The sequence below is a fragment of the Stylophora pistillata genome, chromosome 2 (assembly GCF_964205215.1).
Source record: "Stylophora pistillata chromosome 2, jaStyPist1.2, whole genome shotgun sequence".
NCBI classification, from domain to species: Eukaryota; Metazoa; Cnidaria; class Anthozoa; order Scleractinia; family Pocilloporidae; genus Stylophora; species Stylophora pistillata.
In genome coordinates this window covers 27,378,738-27,400,886 of record NC_142520.1, presented here as the reverse complement: position 1 = coordinate 27,400,886, position 22,149 = coordinate 27,378,738, and the positions used below count along the sequence as shown (strand labels likewise).

Sequence of the window (22,149 nt, the reverse complement as noted above, 5' to 3'; positions counted from 1 at the left end):
ACAAAAATTGCGACTGGCAAAACACTATTTACCTCGTTTGAATTCTTGGACTCTATAAGTCCGGCTTCCGAATAAATTTGTGATGGGTTTCTCATGATTTATTCGCAACAGCGCCTGTGTGAAGTCGCCAACACGAATGTTTAATTTTGAGTATTAAAACAAATTAATTAATTAATTTTCAGTATTAAAACAAAGTTTTGTTTTAACTCTTCAAAAGCTTGTATGAAAAACGGTGCTGCTGTTATAAATTGTCTCAGGTTGTTAATTTAATTTACACTACTTTCACTGCATTAATTTTTGCAGCGGGAAGGACTAGAAAGGAACATAGGAACCATTCGTGCTAGTCCACCCTCCCACCCATCCCACCCCAGGGGAGGACATCCATCACACAGTATTCTCTTGTGTGGGAAATTAACGTCTCCTTCCCTTAACCCTGCGGGAGACGGGACCTCCTGTTATTCGTCCCTATCCGAGAAGACTAGAATATCTAACCATTTCTTGATGTTATAGAAAGGTAGCAAATTCTTCTCAATTATTTTAAGACCCTGAGTGTTGGTCCGGGCTCGAACCCTCGACATCCCTCACAACAGTCTGGCGCTCTATCCATTGAGCTAACCGGGAGGCGGTTAAATTAAATCAACTTAAATTAAATGTTAAATTCCATTCGTATTAACAGGGCTCACAAATTGAAATAAAAAGCTTTGCGGAGCTTTCTTTTACAGACCGTTACTCCGACAGGACTTAAATTAAAAACAAAATGCTAGCTACGTATGCCGGCAAGTGTAGAATTTTGAACAGGCATGGCGTCTTGTTTGACAGGATTCAGACGATCTAAAACAAGCCATAATCGATGATAATCGATTAATAATCAATAATTGATTGAGCTTCATTTACTTTGATCTCCGCCGTTCTCTTTCGCGAACACTGGTTTAGGTGGGAAGTCCCATTACAGAGGCACCCTAAGACTAATGAAGGTCGTAGTAAAAGAATCAACAAGGAAACAAAAATGCAATAATTCTTACATAGTTCTCACTGGCACTAAGTTCGATAGGAACAAATGAACGGAACCAAGGGAATACAGTTGAACCCGTATTTAGCGGTCTGTTGTCAAAATTCCGAATTTGTTTCCCCTTTATCGCTCTGAATTTCACCTATATTAGGCGGTCTCCTCAAGTAGCCTTCAACGAATTGTTGTTAATGTCTACCACCTACATTGAAGGGTCACTAAAAGCGGAACCACCCGAAGAGATCCAAGACGAGTCTATCAAGAAATTTTTTATTCTTTTTCTCGGAACCCCTGGTAAAATGGAAAGGGAAATCTACGCATCACAGCTTTGATATGCAATATACAAACAGTGGAAAGAAACATAAAGCAAGTCGACAAGTTTAATGTTCTTGAAGAACAGCATGTGAAAAAACGTGTTACAAACAACAACCTAACAAAGAAACGTTATTCTGCAATATGACAAAAGAGTTCTTCCTAGTTATAGTAGTAGATTACTTAGCGGTGTCCAGTTTGACTAAATTCCCATGTAAGCTACGGTACTTTCACAGTGTGTGTACTATCACTGTTTAAAACACAAAAGGACGTGTTCTTTCGGGCGATTCAAATGTATCAATGTTTCATAACAAAGAAGTAACCTTAGTGTCACTTTGTGACACTACAGATCAAAACAGCGGGTCAACAAGGCCATTTGGGCTCGTGTTGACGGGGAAGAACTCAAACAATGTACATGGATATAAATACTATACAAGTTACAAACAAGATATAGACAATATTCACCAAATACAATTCTGGGGCCCTTTGAGGGAAAAAAAAAAACTAGACCTACTGTTTACATATTTTAACCTGGGGTTGAAGTTACCGCAAAAATGTCCATACATCAGAGCTTTTCTTTGGGCCCATAATATACGGTTATTAATATTAAACCTCAGTGATGAGTATTTGTGCAACTTTCCTTACGTGACTAAAATATTTCCAATATTAACACTAAATGGTAAACGTGAGCTTCTCATCTGAAGGTGTTGCTGTAGACGTGCTTTCTGACATTGTGTGAAGAAAGTAGAAATTACCGTCTCCATTTCTTGTGTTGTAATTCTTATGCGTTACATTCAGCAACCCATTAAATGAGTTGCGTGACGAGAACTTGTCACGTCCGAGTCACATAATTTAGCTAACGAGCATATGGATGGAAGGTTGTTCTCGTGTATGACATCATTGGTCCAAAGCCACTGGGGCGCCCATCTGCAGCACAAGAAAAAGCAACAATATGAACATACAATGAAGCCTTCCATTCGAAAGTGTCACACAATACTCATATTGCGTGACAAAGAAGCAATTACCTTTTGTGTTTGTCAAAAGACTTCCAACAAAACAATTTGGAAAAAAGGGAAATCACTTGTTTATTTTCCTTAACATGTTCAGTCGAAAAGATTCCGCATCCCTGGAAAGTGTCCTTCACCTTAGTAACCCTCGGCAACAAACTGGCTGATAACAATGAAAACCGTGGTTTTTCATGCAAAACAACACAATTTAATGCTAAAAAAAAACGCATATACAGAGCATCCAAACTGAAAGGAACAGCTTAAACCACTGCAACAAACACATGCGAGAACAGATGTGATCATAAACAGACAACCAACATTCAAGACTACTAGAGCACAGTGGGTCAAATTTCAATATTTCACAAGAACAAAAAAAAAACCCATGCCAAAGAAACTAGTAATCAACGGGTCACCTCTTCTGAACAATGCTTATTTATTAACGACAAAAAGTAAAACAAAAGAAAGTAGAACAGAAAAAAAGACGACGGCAATGGAAAGCTTGCTTCTGAAATAAGAATTGCTGCAAACAACATTATTTGCAGCAATAGAGTTCACTTCAGTTTGAATATTGCACTCTCTCCTGTTTATGATATTCATAACTGGTGGCATTATTTGCAATTGACAATTCAGAAAATTCAGTTACATTACATTACTTAGATGTTTTGAAAAAAAAGATTAATGTTTACTTTAACTTGTTAGTGCTTCATGCTAATGTCAGTGTTAATTTACTTACAAGTGATAGCTTAAGCCGAAACACCTTTACAAATATGTACATATTTACTTCCCTTTAACTTTTACAGTGCTCATTACTTTAAATTGTGGCTAGCCTCACAATTGTACCTTTGCCATGTGGAAATTAAAATCCCTTTAACTTGCACGACAACTACAGCCAACCTCATGATTTTAACGGGCGCTTTAAGCTTACAATGATACAGATAGCATGTGGGTGTCTATACTTGGCAGTTGTGGAAATAAACACAACCATCAAAAGTTCCTTTTGCATTTCTTGCCCACTCAGAGTTTAATTTTACTTTTCAGCCATCTACTTGGCAGCATTAACTACTTAATGCGAGACACAGCACATTAGGCTGGCCATAGTCCAGGTTAGGTGCAGATGAATTTTAATTACCAGCATGACTCGAGAGAGCTTCCTTTATAATAAGTTTCAGACATCCTTACATTGCTTTTCCAATCACGTGTTTTTTGCACATGGTGCACAATATTGTAAAGGGTGCTTACATAAATTTCGGGCTGTGGCACTGGGCCACGCCTTACCTGGCACCCTTCTTTAATATCATCGAAAAGTGTTCAAGGAAGTGCCACCACTGTCATCTGTGTCCACGACACCACTTCCCTGCTGCGGGAAGGAGCCAATCATATCACTCGCATCTGTCACGTGATGAAGGGTCAGCGACTTAGAAGAAAACGCTGCCCCAGCATTATTTGGCAACACTAACACAATTCCCTTAAAATCAACTAGTTCAACAAAATGGTACCATGAAATTGATTTTAACAAAGCATGTTGGATATTGTAACGGGTTCTAAGACAGCGCCCTTGGAATTTTATCAATACTTTTAAAACGTGCTGGAAACATTAGCTCTTCAATTGGTACTCCTCAGATTAAAATGTAGTACAAGTAGTATCAACATTGCTAAACAACAATTATATTACTACAAAGAAGTTTCTTCTATAGCATTATTTAGAAACGTCTACTTACATTAACAAGTCACATGAAAATGCAGAGGAAACAGTTACTTTCATAAAATATTACACTTAAAGACTTTTAATACACTACCAACAATTGAAAAAAGTTCACTGGCTGCAGCTTGTTTATTTGTTGAAAATACTACAGATTAAAAAGGTTATTAATGACCAGTTAGTCACAAATTAATCACCTAACAAATGAAGGTTCAGTATCCAAGAACTTCCTTACAATGTTACCTAAAAGTTCAACCAAGCTAAAAGATGTTTCCTTCTTTCCTTTTCTTTGCAAACCAGTGAAGACCTGAGTTCCAAAAAGTTCTTTCCAGCTATTCATTTTACATCTAACAGTGCAACTAGCATAGTGACTAAACTCTAAACAGTAAAGCATGCACAGTTCACTACTCTAATATATATAAGAAAACATAACTATCATGAAAGCTAGTTAACATTTTAAGATCAATAACTTGCAGAAAAAAGACATTACCAGCACCTACAGGAGCAATCATAGTGACTCTTATGTTGACTATGACTGTTACAAACTTAAAAAGAGGCTTCTGATCAAGCAGTTCCATCTGTTCTCTTTATAATTACAACTACAAGCTACAATGAATTATCACTATTACATGCACTAAATTCTCATTCTTAAGCAGGAAAGTCATGTTCAGACAATTACCAATCACAACAGTAACAATTGCATCATATTCTTCAGCTTGTGAGTTTCTGACAACCAGTGACACCTCTCCCACTCTCCTTAACTAGCAATGACTTTAACAACCTTAACACTGTTTGGTCAGTGGTTTGAAGTGATAACCCTTAAAAAAACCCTTCAATTCCCAAGACCCAGGAACTACATCTTCTTGCAGATGACCAATGTTTCTTTGTTAGCTAGTCTAAGTACTATTCCCCAATGTATATACAACTGGTTAACCTCGGTTTCCTGGTTTTAGGAGAATATAGTAACTGATTGCACTTGAAAATTTAAGGATTAACCCTGTTAATCAGAGGAGTGACCCATGTGTAAATTCTCCTAACAAAACAATACTTTAACAAGGATAGAGACCATAAGAAGAACTAAAAATATCACCCGGGGAATAAATTTGTCTCTATGTGTAAAACACTATTCTCAGAAATAAACTAAAAAAAAAAAAACCAGGGAAGACTGTAAGGAGAATTTGTAGTGAGATCTTGGAATTCAAAGGGTTTTCAGCTTGTCCTTTATAGTGAATGGTCTAAAAAAATGTTCTGATAATACTTGGGTCCTCTGAGAGTATGATGGATGTCAGGGTTTTTTTTAAAGAAACAACTAAGACCCAGAAAAAAACATGTCAAAGATGTACCAAAAAAAAAATAAATAAATAAAAAATATAAGGTTTAGTGTTTTTCGTAGTTGATGGATAAGCATGAGCAAAATAAACAGCAGCATCAACCACTCAGAGTGTATCATCAGAATATCCATTCCACTCCATTATAAGGAGTCAAACTTAATGATTGATGCATTATGAGTGTTCCATGCTGTTTCCACTTGATTGCTATGAGTGAAGTTCACAAAAATATCAGATGAATTAATGGTTCTTACAGAGTCAAAAACTTCCTAACAACTTTTCTTTCAGTTTGTAATCAAAACACTTATCATCTGTGCAAGGTAATTGTTTTAGTCACTTGTCCGAGAAAAATATAGGTATAATTGTTTTGGTAAACAGCCACAATTTACTTCATGAACACAACACAATACTAAGAAAATATACATGCAAGGCTAAACTATATGTCTTCGAAAAAATATTACAAAAACTGTGCATGATTCAACACAGAACGCACTCTTGCTTTGCAAGACTTGTGTATATGTACATTATCCTTCCATCTCAACTATACCCTTCAATTCCTAACACTAATGAAAAGGTTTCCCTTCCATCACGACTAAAATGAGAGGCTGCTTCCACTCATCAGAACAGGTTTGTTGGATCGTCCTATCTGTTAAAGGAACCTGTCAGTTCTAAGAACTGATTGACAGGTGATGGAGGAACTGAACCTACATGTACCCTTTGATTAAAACAAATCAGTTTCATTTTCTCCTTTGCTAAATGTCTGCAACATGATGAGCAAGAGTCTACAGAATATCACCTATCATGGTGCAATGCAGTGCACTTCTTTAGGCTAGATAATTATTAAAACATGGGATATTGCACAAATCTGACAACTGAGACGGGGACTATTTCTTTTCATCTACACCAACAATAACTAATTCTCTTGGTTGAACAGTCCTTTTTTAAAGAAAACACCTTAACTCTACCTATAAAAAATAAAGCGAACTGTGGAGAGACCAGTTACATTGTATGATAAATTGAGGCCAGCACTGCAAGGGTAAAATGAGAGCTAATTTGTTGACCAATGACTGCTAAGCTTCAAACAATAATATTATATGAACAATGAATGGATAGCATTTGGTCTTCAGCCAATGACTGTACAAACCTTTCTTGGGTTGAAAAAATTAATGGGATTTGTACATTGTTGTAAATTTGAATTTTATCAACATTGTGGCCTGCCATACCTTAAATGGTCCTTAAAAGTTCACAGCTTACAATTTTTCCCTTGAGTATTTTGGTTCAAGGGGAAAAAACCTCCAATCACAGCAAGAAACTATAGTCCCTGAAAATAGTGCTACTGATGGCCCTCAAATTCATATGTTTAAACCCATGCCAGGAAAACTGGTGCGGATGAATGATGAAAGTAAAGGTTTAAAAGTTACCTTTTCTGAAGAAATATCATGAAACAATGAACTTGTCATTTGTCAACTGCTGTTTTAGCAAAGCCATGGTACACAACTAAAACCCTCTCTGTTAGGTACTTATTTCATGCAAGAACCAAACATTACATGGTAACCTGCAAACACAAACTTAAATTGTTTGTTTTTCCAATTTATTTCATGAGGAAAGACTCAATTTGATATACTTGACACAGTTTGACACAGCTTGATTCTAAACATAATGATTGTGAGCCATCTATACCTATTACTTTAGGAAAGTAAAGTCTAGCAAACTTCTTCTGATGGTGGTTTTCTCCTCATGTGACTTACCCCAATTGCAACTTTTCATGAAAGGTATTCCCTCCTGTACCCCACCTTAACATGCCATTTTCAAGCAATTCATGAAAAACTTTGGTTTTTAAGGTAGTTTTAACAAAGAAAATTGTAATAGCCAAAAAAACTCCAAACATCCACAAACATTTACAGACTCATTCTCTGAGTTTCATACTCAAAATAGGTCTGGTATAAAAGGTAGGAGTCAAAAAATAGAAGAAATAAGGAAAAAAAAAGGAATCTAATTTCACATAAAAAGAAAAATAGCTAGAAATCTTGCAACTTCTCATTCTTGAGCAAATGCTGCAATGACCACTGATTTACTACTTTCAACACCAAAACATGTATAGCACAGTTCTCTAGTTACAGGAACTAAGTTTACCCAACCTACAGTGTATTAACCTTCCAGCTCTGAGGGCCTCTTCATATGAGCAAAACAGATGGGGCTTGTGTAAAAATATAGGTATATTGCTCAACAAATTTTCAGGTGTTTGTTTGAGAAGTTTTGGTGCCATGATCTCAGTATCTGGTCTGATAATTTCTATTATAAACATTCTAGCCTGGTTGCTGGGATGAAACTTGCAAGGTCGCCACTTGTTGACATTGGAAATCAAACCGAAATTTCCTATCAGGCTAGAAGCTAAGCTCAGTACACAGATGGAGCTTTCCCATTTAAATAAATTGCAGAACTTTGTCTTACATGCCAGGCCAGGCTAGTTTCCAGGCTGGTATGAAGTGGCCCTACTGGATGCATTCCTCATTGCAGTTATTTGTTCTTTCTTTTAATTTGTACCATGTAGGCCCTCCCTATATTACACATTCATTTTCCATTGCCATAATTGTAATACAAAAAGGAAACATTGGTAAAATTCCAAGCTACATTTTCCAAGACAATGTCATCACTTCAGATTTGAGATGTTAGAAGTTTTCATGACTCAGATGTTGGATTGATGTTTAAGTTTCCGTCACTCTTCAATATCAGATCAAAATAATTAAACCTGATCTCAATACAGTATGTACTTTCCTCTGTGGAAAAAAACCTGATTATCCTTATAGCTCAGCAGAAATTAAGAAAACTTCAGGCAAGTAAAGTGAAACTAAAAAACAAAAAAATATATGATCAAAGAAAAAAATATAAACCAACAGCATGTGGCAAAGGTAAATCATGTATCAACAGGGAAGGCCTTTGTACATGCCCATGTGGTCTCTGGTGTGCTCTGAAATTGAGCATGCTAACCAACAAATACTGACAAATGTACAATAAATAATGACCTTGACAAATTCATTTCACTCTGTAGAAAATATAAGACTCTGTATGAAAATGTCGACCTCCTGGCTCTCAATAAAATTCATGAATAAATACAGCATTCATACAGACTGCTGTTGGTTGGAGTATACATACAGCTGTACTTCTCTGGGAAACTTAAAGGTTGGATGATGACCCGATAAATAAATCTTTTCTAATTGCACCTCTGTGATCCCTATCTGGCATACGCATGCCTAAAATGATCAACAGAAAAAATTTGAGTTGGTCACAGCATAGGAAAGGAACCTTAGACAACATCAACTTTCAAAGCCAAGTTACTCCTTAACATCATTTAATCTTCCTAACTGGGTGTCCAAGTAGAGTTCTTCCAACTTGACATATCCCAGAGATGTACAATAAGCCTCAAAAATATAACTTCTTATCTAATTTTCTTTCCAGGTAAATACAAGACAGATTTCACAACAGCGAATTGATGGCTTAATAAAAATAAGTAAAAATGATAACTTCCAAATCCAATGCTGGAGACAAGGTGACAAACAGTCGAATCAGGGGCTTCTTTCTTGTACACTTGTTCTAAAATCTTCGGTGAAAATAGTTAAATTCAAATACGTACACATTCGTATGCCTTCATTGTGCATTCAAAACTTCTTTACTCTGAACTCCCTGCATACCTGGATATCGTGCATCTCTGCTGGCTGCGAGATGTAATTCATACCCACTAGTAGGGTACCCCGTGGCTGGGGTGGGAAACGTTGCAGGGGAGTACCCTGGATAGCCTGGTATACCTCCATAAGAAGTGGGGTAGACAGTGTCATAGGCTGCACCTGTGCCAAGTGCTCCATAAAGGGCAGCTGCAGCATACGTCGGGTTATAAGCAGCAGCAGCAGCAGCTGTGAGACTAAGCCCAGCAGTTCCGGCTGCTGCACCAGCACGGAATGGACCTTTAAAACCAGAATTTACAACCACAATGTGAGACAACACATATTGCCAAAGATATTATGGAATAACCTTTTAAATGTAAGACTTAAATGGCTAAAACCTTCATTCCCTTAGGGCGACTGGCATCTAATTTTTCACCAAAGTATCACTGGTGAATCAAACATTAGGCTTGCGAGAATAACGAAAATGTTCGCAAACTTGGAGAGCTCTCAACTTTTAACTTAATTCTCTCCCTCAATTCCATAACAAATGTATAAAGAAAAGTAAAGAGTGTACACGTAAATATATCTTATAAGACGTTTTGTTGTATAATATCGCTGGGTATTTTTACAAGTTGTGCCATATTTTGACAAGCCCTCCAACACACCAATTAATTTTGTTATTTCAGTGTGGGCAAATTTCACAGATATTTATTTATGGAGAGTGCATGACAGAAGTATACGAGGCAGAACAGAATTGGCACATTGTCATATTGCTGTTTCTATTTTCCTCAATAAATGATGAAATTTCCCTGTCATCTAACTATTTTTCTTTGTTTGATTTATCTAATAAACTTGGATCAATATTCACCGGCCATTCTGACTCTGCACTGTCAGAGAAATAATCTAAACTGTCCACCATTTTTTTCAGTAACCAGTCCAATTCGTCACTTGCACAACGCGAGAAAACCAGTCTAACCAGTTCTCTGGAGTATAAACACCACGTAATATTAAATTGTACTTGTCTCAGGGGTTCCTAGTACTCTACATAGTGTGGTTGGATAATAAAAGGTGATATTAGGTTGTAAGGAGTTAAGGAAGACAAAAGTCAGCTAGTTGGGGACGCTATACCCTGTTGTTTCTATGGTCCAAAGGATGTTACATGGTCATGAAAAGAAAATGATTCCTTCATAATATTAAATTTCTTATGGTGCCCTTAAAGCTGCATGTACTTTTCAATATAAAAGGCTTACCTCTGCTTATACCTGCAGCTGGTCTACCTCTTCCAGGCACAACTCCAAAAGCTGTGGCTGCAATTGAACAGTAAAATTTACATATTAAAAACAAAAAATTTTAAAATTTCTGCAAGGAACTGGATGGAATCTAAATGCAGATTGGGCACATCTTCAAAACAACACTTTGTCCAAAGCTCAGTCCTGTCCACTAAAATAAAGTTAAGAAAGAACTAGGCCAAAATTTTGACAGCCGAATTCAAGAAAAAATAATTCAAGGTGAAAATAATAGAGGCTCACCAATTGCTGGGATCATTCCTCTTCCTGCTACTGCAGCACGAAGGGCAGCTTGCTGCTGTTGAACTTCTTTTGGAAGAGCTCTTTTTACTTCAACCTTAACCATAAAAACAAATGGATCAATTCACTCTTCACTCTAACAAAGGGCTAATGCTTGAAACATCAGCTGCAGACATTAGTTCTTTACAGTGGAAAATATAAGTTATTAAATTAAATGCCTATTGCCCTCATGTAAGCTCACCTTATTACCATCAATATGATGGAACTGTAATTCACAAATCTTGTCTACTGTGTCTTCTGAATCGAAGGAAACAAAACAGAAACCTAAAAAAAGATATTGAACAGAGTAAATTCATTAGACAAATCAGAACATGATGAAAATGCAGCGGTGTACACTGCTACCTTTGATTGGAATATCATAATGATAGCAAAAACAAAATAAAAATTTTTTTCTCTGTTTTCTTCCAAAACATTATTTGCCTCTTTCTAAGCTGTCCAAGTTTTGAGAAAGGTAGTGTCGTTGGTAGTACAACCTGTCATGTCATATAATTATGTTGATCAAGGGATATTTCGGACCAATACTCATGGTCTTAAACTAAGCGAGGAGAATTTGCTACCTTTCTATAATCAAGAAATGAATTGATAGTCTAGTCTTTTCGGATAAAGACGAATAAACCATAGGCCCCATCTTCTGCAGGGTTAGGGGTAGGAGATGTTAATTTCCCACACACGAGATTACTGTGTGGTGGATGTCCTTCTCTGGGTGGAATGGGCGGGTGTTGGCCCTGAAAAGCCCCTGTGAGGAGTGGTCAATTAACCTATGTATGCCTGTATGTATGTATGTATGTATGTATGTATGTATGTATGCATGTATGTATGTAACTATGTATGTATGTATGTATGTATGTAACTATGTATATATGTATGTATGTATGTATGTATGTATGTAACTATGTATGTATGTATTATGTAACTATGTATATATGTATGTATATATGTAGGTATGTATGTATGTATGTAACTATGTATGTATGTATGTATGTATGTAACTATGTATGTATGTATGTATGTAACTATGTATGTATGTATGTATGTATGTAACTATGTATATATGTATGTATGTATGTAACTATGTATGTATGTATGTATGTAACTATGTATATATGTATGTATATATGTATGTATGTATGTAACTATGTATGTATGTATGTATGTAACTATGTATGTATGTATGTATGTAACTATGTATATATGTATGTATATATGTATGTATGTATGTATGTATGTATGTATGTATGTATGTTTGTATGTATGTATTTCCCATGAACAATACTTCTTATAGTATTCATAATTGTGATTTTCAAATAATGACTCTACAGTTCTTAACTTGGAGCAGGAGCACTTAATTAGTAAAGGTACACTTAACCATTTCCACCCTATTATCAGTATGCATATTCTCCATACTGTTCTCTAGACTTTTCCTGTGGTGCTGACAAGGGGAATTTGGTTAATAACCAAAAGCCTCTTTACAGGGGTTTCACTAAGGACTGGGCAACAGGCAAATTAACCGGTTGTGAGGGCGGTTTTGCCCACCTGGTTTGACCATCAGGAGGAATGTTTATCTTACAAAGAAGTTAAGTTCAAAAAGTTTTGCCCACACGTGAAAACCAGTTGCCCTGTCTTAAGGTTGTGATCATTTTCTACTCTTGTGACCTAACTTTTTGATTCAGGGGCAATATTGTTAAAAGAAATTAGACGCCAGTCAACCTTACGGGTTAAAGGTTTAAGTTGATACACTTGAAATTAATGTATAATTGCCTACCTCTTCTCTTGTTGGTTGAATGTTCTGTGACATATTCAATGTCTCTAACCTAAAATCAAGAAACAATTGAACAGTTTAGTTTCAGATGATTCTAGGTGAGAGTTTCTCTACCCTAAAATCAAGAAAAATTACACTATTTTCAGATGGTTCTATGCGAAAGTTTCACATATAATCAAAGTACTATAAATGGACGTGCTCTTCATTGCAACCTCCCTTCAAATCTGTCTCACACCAGCATCTCCTCATCTAGTATAGACCAGCCCAGGCACCACACCCCCCCCCCCCCCCACCCTTCAAATCTAATACAAGACATTTTTTCAGTGTCTCACACCAGCATCTCCTCATCTGGTATAGACCAGCCCAGGCACCACCTCTCCCTCCCCCCCCCCCCCCACCTTTACAACCTTGCCACACCCTTCAAATCTAATACAAGACATTTTTTCAGTGTCTCACACCAGTATCTCCTCATCTGGTATAGACCAGCCCAGGCACCATCTCTTCCCTCCCCCCCCCTTCCTTTATAACCCTACCACACCCTATCATTCTCTCAATAAGCTTGCCAAATGATCTAAAACATTCTTGTTAAATGAAGATGCAGGTTAACTGCATGAAAACATTAACAAAACCCCTAAAGGAGCCACCACTATTCAGTATTCTCCTTTTCAGACCATCACTGATACAATCCCTCTTATTATCACCTAACATTGCTTGGGATTCATGAAAACATCAGCACATGAAAGGAATGATCTAACCATTTAAAAATTTCTTTTGCCTATTGTACTTAAAATTAGGAAATGTGGACTATTACAGTAATTGACAGACAAGTTGTCTTCGGCTTGTCTACTGTACAAGGGAGCAAGAAAATTTGTCCTATTTCTCAAAAGAGAAGTCAGCTTGCCCCAGATGATTAATCTCAATGCTCTACATCCTTACCGGTGCGTAAGTTGATCCAAAATAGTCTCTAATCTGTTGATCAGTGGTCTCTGGTTTTAGTCCTCCAACAAATATTTTCTTTACTCTTAAATGAGGTGGCTGAAAGTGGAAGATCACATTACTGTTAGAAAAGGATTACCAGTAAATTGCAATTACACACAAATGCACGCCTAATGATTAAAGCATCGAGGGTGGACAACATCAGGGAGAAGGAATAAAGTCCCTGGCCTTAAGCCAGTACTTAAGATTTCATTTCTCCTCTCAGTTTAAAACATTCCTTTGGGGGTCATGTGATGAGGAAAGACAAACTACTGAAATTTGACATGTAGGGTGCAATGATCAATTTGAGGCTTCAACATCTTCCTCCCTTCCCTCCCCTCCTGCCCTTCCAGTAACCTCCAAGGCATTTGAACTTTCGACCCTTTTTTGCTTTGTTCAAACTCCCACCCCCTTGGACCAAAATTGCATTCAAATCTCCCACTCAAAGTTAATCAGCTAACATGACTATGTACAGATAGCCCCAGCTTCAAAAACTAGACCTACTAACCCTTTTCTTCTGAGCCATTCGCATGTGACAGTGATCGAGCTCTTTATAATACTTCTATTCTGCTAGCAAGACACTTCAGGTTCAAATTCCCACCACCATCCTCCGGGCACGGACGAAGGTCAAATGCCCAAGGGTTTTCCCAGGAAATTGGAGGGGAATGTTGAATCTTCAAATTGATGGGTGCACTACTTTAACCTATAATCAACTTCTCCTCATTACTTCACCTCAAAATGTTTAACACAAAGTAGGGAGAATTATTCATCAATTTTTAGGAGTCCAACAAGTTCTTTGATGCATAAATATAGCCTTCCCCGATTAAATTGCCACCTTTTCGTCTTGAGGAAGTGTTACAATAAACAGTCAAGAGCTACTGTACATGTATTCTGACCAGACCTTTTAGGGGTCATACTGGTAATTAAGAATTAAGACAAATACCAATTTGTTGGCCCTCAAGGTTTTGCAAAGAGAATTTGTTTATCAATCAAAGCTTCTTTGATTGGTGATCATTTCCTTTATTTTCGTGTTCTTAGTGAATGATTTGGCAGTATGTATTACTGTCAGGAAAAATTCGATTCTGGTCGATCTTAGGGCTTAAGGAGATGTTCAAGACAATGAGTGCAAATATAGCAACTCTTATGAAATCGTCCATAGGACAGAGAGAGCACCCATGAAGAAAGCTGATGACCACACAAGTGGTTGCAACCTGAGAAAAATCCAGAGTGTTTCGTATAGAATTTGCAGTTAGTTTGGCAAAACCATGAGACATCTAGTAGCGAGTCATTTGATAAAGTTTCTCTCTTGACAGGGATTTATACTTCCTGTTTGTAATGTCTTTATATACCAACCTTATTTATTGGTGCTGCTGGCTTCGGATCAACCTAACAGAAATACAAAAAAAAATATTCAATGCAAATTAAGTCATTACAATCAAAACTAAGTTTATCAAAAATGAATCACACCTATCACTACATGTGTGCCAACACCAAATTCCTCTAAAGTATCAATATAGAATGTGGTGTTCCAAAGAAATGCAAACTTTCTTAATTTTATTTGTCATTCCTGCTACACTGTATTAGAATGTTTTTACTATCATCCCACCCAACTCTTCCAAAAGTGCAGCAGTGGCAAAATTCCTTTATTAATATCTTGGAATTTTGATAAACACCCACTCAATGTACAATCTATCAAAGGCTCCTTAGAGCAACCTCATGGTATGAAATTTTGGCACCCTTCAGACATAACCTGCGATCTGGTTTGTAAGCATTTTGATGGAGAAAAATTGTCTTAAATTGCAAAGGTGTGAAGAATTACCAGCAGCTACAAGATAAAATCAACAAAGTTTCATGCTAACCAATTTGCAGTAAGCTTTTAAGCTCACAACAAATTTAACAGTGTTTGGATCTTCACGCACAAATTGTTCATGTTATTGTCACTTTTAGGACTCAGATGCCCATTTCTCTGCAGTCGAGTATTCTGTACCACATTTCCTTTCCATTTTTGGCTCCAAAAAGGTATGTTTTGATCAAGTTTGGAATCAAAAAACCATCACGCTTCAAGGGACAGGATGCCATTTTGAATCTGTCCAAGTAGTTTGGCATATTCTGGCCCTTATACCACCCCCCCGAATATATGTACATCATGACTTTGAACAGGTAAACTTGTCGGGAAGGGGGAGAAAAAGTGTTTAATCCAGGTTTAATGCAGAAATTAATGTCTAACAAAGTGAGTGAGTGATTTTTAATTGAATTTTGCCCCCAAACCCCAAACCCCATAGCATGACTTATGTCATACCATGAAGCAAAAATGACAAAAAATAAACCACCAGCTTCATTTGCAGCTTTATGACTTACTGTTTTCCCATCTAATAAATGTGGACCTCCATGCTGCAGGACCTGAAATTCCAACAAGTAACCAATAATTTCTATCAGTTTGCCAGCCTATATTCTTCCAGACTGCCGCAGTACATACATTCAACACTGCTATCTTGAACACAGCAATGTACAAGAAGAATATCATTTGCAGGAAAAACAATCAGACAAAGTTATGCGTGAGTGAACTTGTACAAAGCCAAGGGCAAGTTGCACTAGGGGCATGTTTCTTAACTAAAATCTAAAAACAGATCATTGATCCTCACTGAAGGTGAATGCTTTGAATCTGATCCAAAATCGCGATACTTTAGAAACACGATCTGAAGCATTTCTTTACTCCAGATTCAAAAAAGTAATTGTCATCAACAGTAACTTGAAAAAAATTGTAACTTACAAAACATGCTAGACTTGCTACCTTGTAAATAATTATCTTGCCGCCATTTTGCAGCAGCATCAATGTCAGCATGAATCAGGTCAATAAAGGTGAAAAAATTTTAACAGCAACCAATTTTTGTCTAGCAAGAAATTTTAGAAAATCTACCCGTAAACATCAGGTATATATGCTGCTGCTTTGCATAAGTCAAATTGATTGACATGTTATACAGAGGCACTCAGGGTTTCCAAGAATCCATAGGGTGATCAACAGTTGTTTTCTAAGCTCAAATAAGGGTTGTCCTATTTCCTCATTGAGACATGACAGGGTTCCACAGGCATTCAAGAGGTTATCAAAGACAGAGACAGTATACCCAGACATTCAGAAATTACTTCGGAAGTCATATGCGCTGTACCTTGGGAATACTTTGCTAGGATCTCTTTTCTCATTTTTATATCAGCCAGCAAAGCTGACAAGAGCTTCTGGGATTCTTTGTTGGGCACATTCAATTTCTCCAAGGTAATCATCAACACTGAATTCCATAAAAACAGTAACCTTCGCATTGTTTTCGCTGGCTTTTTTTTTCCCATCTACTGATATTGATGGCTGGTTTTGAAGATAATCCATTTTTGGATACATTGTTTCTTTTCTTAGCAAACTATCTTAATGATCCAAATTTTTTATTTTATGTCTGATTTTAGTAAAGAAACACACCCTAAGGCTTTAAACTCATGAACAGGAAGAAAATGCATCTAAAGATTACACTGCAGGTCTGAAAATGTTCTCACAGTTAGAGCACCTATTATTTTCATGACTTTGGGAAAGGAATCTTAATTCACTTCAGTCTTACAATGGTCAATCTGGATCCAGATGAAAATTGCAATCATTTTCAGGGTTGAAAACAAACCATTGGCTGTGTGAAGCCAAAATACCACTCAGAGTAAAAGAATGAAATATCGAGCTGCTGCCCCTAACAGCAAATATGTGGCAAAATTCCAACCTTGATCACGAGAGAAGCACTAATCAGACTGCTGGTGAAAGCTTGACATAATAACTAAAGGGAACCTTTTACACTAAGAACTGATTGACATTGCTACTTATTAAGCACTTTCCAATCAAAAGAAAGGCACTTGATTTGATGGAAGATCATGTAATTACAAGCACAAAATTCCATCAAATTGATGAATAATAAGATAGTAATCTTTTGCAATTTTAATTTTCTTTCTTTCTACAAAATTGTCTCCCAAACGACACAATCATTGAAATAAATTAAATTACAAATCAGAGCGCAAGTAGATTACTCGTCTGCTGGAAATTTTGGTCCATTTCCAAACTAGACAAGCACGAAAGTTCTAGAAGGTGGTATGTCCTAATAACCTTATTTGTTTAGTTCATTCCACAGCTGTAATTTCAACCACCCCAAACTCTCTATGCCCTAACAAACCACTAACAGCAAATGAAGAACCACATCATACACACACAAATAACTTTCACAAAAGAGTGAAAAATAAGTTGCTTATCAGCCTTTACATCTCAGCCCTCAGTCAACACAGAGAGATGTCAGCCTGATTACAGTTGACAAACAAAATTTAAGTTCAGTTTCCTGAAGGAACAAGGCATAAAACCAGAAGTTTCGATGCTGTAATCCCCCTAAAGAGTTTCTATGTCTTGGGAAAATTTCCAGCAAAGTTATAGAGCTGTTCTTCACTGGCTCACCCTCCTTCTGCACAAATATAAAGTAATTTGGCCAAATTAGAGAGCACAGTGAGGTGAGATTTCAAAAACTAAGCCAGCTAACTTGTATTAAGAGACCCGTCACAAACTAGAATGGAAGGTTAACCTTTGAAGAACCAAATTCAGTCTCTGGTTAACAGCGTACAAAAACACTACTTGAACCACTCTAATGTATCTAATTTGTGTTCTTAGCTTTGAATCAAACACTATCTCTAAACAAACAAATTTACCCGACACAGGTACCATGGCTGCTGATATTCTTACCGATGGATTTCATATTCTAAGAAGCCCTTCAACAAATAAAAGATGGGGCCAAATTGTCTTTAAAAAAAAAATCACACTTAACACCAAAGGTGCAGATAAACAAAAATTAGGACGCAATGAATATAAATTTAACCTCTGAGGCTTTCTTTAAATCATGCTAGCCTGAAAATGTTTTATTTAGTATTGAGCACAATATTTTTTATGTCCCTAACTTCCTTGTCATGCAACTTTTACCAGCACTTCCTGTTTATCACAAAAGTGTGCATCAAATTTTCGTCATTAAAATCATCTTTTTATCACCTGAGTCACAACAAAACATTTTAACATATCCACAGGGTAAACAGACGCTATTTTAATGGGCCCAACTTGTTAATTTACCCCTTAGTAATTTAGCTCAAACATCACCTGCTCCTTTAAATAGAGATAGTAAAGTTTACTAACAAAATGAAAGTTAAAAAAAAAAACGTCACAAGATCTAAATGAGTGCACTTTGAACATGTGGAATACAAAACCTCATATTTATTAATATGGCCGTTCAGCTTGTTTTTCTCTTGTGTCATGCAACCCATTATAGCACTTTGCTCCTTGTAAATGATGGCAAATTGTTTTCACATTCATTATCAAACCTTACTGCATTGACTAGTGTACATCAGTTTATAGTTTGGTTCAAGCCAATAAATCTATGGGAATAAACTTCTGCTAAATTCTGCTAAATCATTGTTTAACAAATTCAAGACTCAATATAATGTAGGCAATAGAATTTTATGATTGGTTAACAAGTTAAAGATCTGCAGCCATCTGTGACAGTGCTAGTTACCCAATATATGGTGTGATATCTTGTCAAGAAATGACTGGTCTGTTGGTACTCAAAAATACTGTTGTTTCGTTTCATTCAGCGATAACTACTGAGGCTCTCGCAGTCAGGCGTCCAGAGAGTGAACCTGTACGCAGCTTTTCCTGATCGTTGGATAATGAGCTAGAGCCATTAGGGACCGAGTCCTTGACGCAGGCATTGTTTAGGGAAAATAATAGCGCAAGGGTGTAAATTCTAAAGTACAGTACCTCATACTTTATGAGCTATTTACGGCCTACATCATTAGAGTTCACAACGTACCGCGTTTGCTTGTTTCGGATCCTTGAATTGCACAAATGCGAAGCCTCTGAAACGAAAGAAAACAAACAATAAGTGTTCGAATTCACGGACAAGTGTCAATTACACGAAAGCGCGAGCAAAGAACACCATTAAAAGATTAAGAATGGACTTTCACAGTTCAACGATCATTTATAATATGTTTTCCGTTCACGAACACGTTGTAAAATATGGTTGAATTTCGCCAAACAAGAATAGGCGCAAGCCATGAAATATAGAATTAGGAAATTCTGTCAGTCAAAACAACGATAGCTGGCGCCTCGCTCAAGTCCCCTTGAACCATCCATTAATTTCCTTATGCGCTTATAGCGTGCTTCTACAAAGTCATGCCAATGTTTATGCTACAAAATGACCGCGAAAAATATCTCGCTACAGGGGGTTGTTTATATCGAACATTAGACACCGGTGGTCTTTTATAGGACTGTTCTTTTTACTTGAATTGTTTAAACCAAAAACGAAAACCCGTCGATCAATCGCCTATATCCTCACCGTAATCGGGTCAATTGCTTTTATTTCACGGGTTCGTGAAAATTTTAGAAGCCGTTCTCTGAGGTGTTGCGCGATTTCACGAGCCAGACAAAAGAAAAACGTGTATTGTCACACGAAGCCGCGAAAAGTAAAGCTGATTCCTACATACATTATATATGTAAACTGAGAGACATCGAGCACGTGGGCTCGACTACAAAAGAATACATTGTCGGTCTAAAAATTATTACAAACTTGTCTACAACATTAGCTCAGCTCAAGTTCGAATGACAAGGCTAAAAATACAGAGAATAGGCAATACTTACCTGGAGCGACCCGTCAAAGCGTCCATTTTTATTTCAACACCGACAACTTCACCAAAAGTATTAAAATAATCTGTCAAGGTTTCTGAAATTGGAAGAGGAGTTTTAACGGCTGGTCGTAAACAACCTCTTCGACATCTGGTTTCCACAGACATGGGAAATATACTACTACCTCTTACATGTATTTTCACATTTTGAAAAAAAATTTAAAAATTGAAAGTAAAAAATTCAAGATACCTTTAGTGGTTTCGTAGCTGAGTCCGCCCACGAAGAGTTTGCTGTAAACGGCAAACAATACGAAGGGAAGTTGACAAGAAAGCTAGAAAGTGGTGCGACGCCACGCATTCGAAACAACTTAGAATAAAGAGTTGCGTGAAGCGTAACAACACACGTACACAGTCACAATGGTTTAAACACACACTACAACCCAGCAGGCCAGTGCGAGATTTAAGACCTGTAAAATTCTTAGACCCTTATGAGGTGCCACTAATAAATTACAAATTATTTTCGCGTAAATTTTCGTGAATTTTGCGCGTAATATTGATAAACTTAGTGACTTTACCCTTCGTCGTCCTCTTTCGTCATTCTTTTTTTCGCCTCGGCCGCCTGGCTTGCGATACCATTCACAATTTTGTTGTTGGCCATCGCGCAAGGTCCCTGGAGCTTTGCAAAGCTGATTTTTAACTTATAACCATCGCTTTAACTATAAAGTGTTCGCCATGCCACGAACAACTCTCTTCAAAACTGAAACCTTCAGGCGCCAAATGCTCGAAATTCCGGTTTCAATGAAGGGCATGCTGGGAAAACCCGCAAGTGGTCACGTGGAATAAGAAGACCGGTGTCTGATTGGTGAAAATAGCGGGAACAACAGCCCGGAGTAACCTGGAGAGGAAAATAGCGGCTTGTGATTGGTTGATTTGCGTCAGACACTTGTTGACTCTCGAGTTGACACTCAGAGCGCTATATATGCTCACTTTATTCAATGTTGATGTTTTCACCTTTGTCTAATTTTGGCAGGTTGACATCATCGGGTGCAAAGCACGCGATCGTATATATATCACGCTTTATTGGATTTCATCAGAAAGTGCAAAGCACATGAATGGCGTAAAAAAACTTTCGAACTATCCAGTTCGTAACAGAACAGGTACACGGGTGTAGTGCTTTCTTTGAGCAGCACAAAGTTTGTGAAACCAGAACGATAAAGCTATAGATGTTTCGCTTTCTCGGGTTTATGCGCTTAGAAATTAGAAGAATTGTAACGATTCATTAAGCCTGGCTGGGCTTGGCCTTCGCGATATGACGCACATGTTCTCCTGTTTCAGACGGAAGCAATCCAGGCCATCGTTCGTATCAGAAACAGAAAATTACCCTCTCGAAGAGACAACTCGTACAATACCTACTATTGGACTCCGAAGTTATTGCGATCAGAAAAAAAGGTCCATTTATCCAAAATTTCATTATGTAAACCAAAAATCGGCCATCATAGAAAGAACTGCAGTTTGTAATCTTTCATAACAGTCGAAATTTTTACCGGGGAAGTTTCGTGCGACGTTGACACGACGGGTCGAAACTTCAGAGATCACACGCACACTTCAGCATCGCTGTTGTTTTGTCTGCGGGGTAACTCGTGTAGCGTGCAGAAAAGTTATAACAAAATGTAGCCGGGAGAAATATCATAAATTTTAGCGCGCCGGTTTGTTGACAATTTTCAGCAAGCCTTTCATTCTTCGCTGGCTTAGACTCAATTCACGTCAGTGTCGCCCATGGTTTTTAATTACTTTTAATAATCACTCCAAGTTGTGCATTTCCTCTACCCATAAACTGACCCCGCGCGGCTGTTACAGGGTTAAAGAAAAACGACGCTAACAGCTTGCATGTCATTCAAACGCACGAGCTGCGCTTGTGATCGAGCAACTCAAATTCCATTTTTAACACTCAGCTGACCGACTAAAGACTGGGAATAGCGACTTCAACTTTTGTTTGAACATTGTCCCTGAAAAAAGTTTACGAAGATCTGCACGTGTAAACAATACATGGCAAGACAAAATCCATCGATCACTTTCACCACAAATTTCGTTTACCCTCCAGGCAATATGAGCTACCAGAACAAAGAGAGATGTTTTATTGTTTCCT

General features: G+C 37.3%; 1 protein-coding gene across 3 annotated transcripts; it reads right to left on the bottom strand.

Moving 5' to 3' along the window:
• Window positions 1-1,368: 1,368 nt before the first annotated feature.
• Window positions 1,369-20,807, bottom strand: LOC111341013 (heterogeneous nuclear ribonucleoprotein A/B). 3 transcript variants are annotated; one of them, XM_022947943.2, is made up of 14 exons: window positions 20,579-20,807; window positions 20,254-20,294; window positions 20,020-20,101; window positions 19,193-19,238; window positions 15,690-15,731; window positions 14,685-14,717; window positions 13,293-13,391; window positions 12,360-12,408; window positions 10,779-10,861; window positions 10,541-10,634; window positions 10,262-10,318; window positions 9,042-9,311; window positions 3,601-3,714; window positions 1,369-2,245 (listed from the first exon to the last, which is right to left on the bottom strand). In XM_022947943.2, the coding sequence occupies exons 1-13, from the start codon at window positions 20,659-20,661 to the stop codon at window positions 3,620-3,622; spliced, it is 1,074 nt and encodes a 357-aa protein (XP_022803678.1). In that variant the 5' UTR covers window positions 20,662-20,807; the 3' UTR covers window positions 1,369-2,245; window positions 3,601-3,619. The 3 variants fall into 3 exon arrangements, with proteins under 3 accessions (XP_022803678.1, XP_022803680.1, XP_022803679.1); XM_022947945.2 differs by lacking the exon at window positions 3,601-3,714 and having other exon boundaries at window positions 20,579-20,794; XM_022947944.2 differs by lacking the exons at window positions 1,369-2,245; window positions 3,601-3,714 and adding an exon at window positions 4,128-8,603 and having other exon boundaries at window positions 20,579-20,795.
• Between the last annotated feature and the right edge of the window lie 1,342 nt (window positions 20,808-22,149).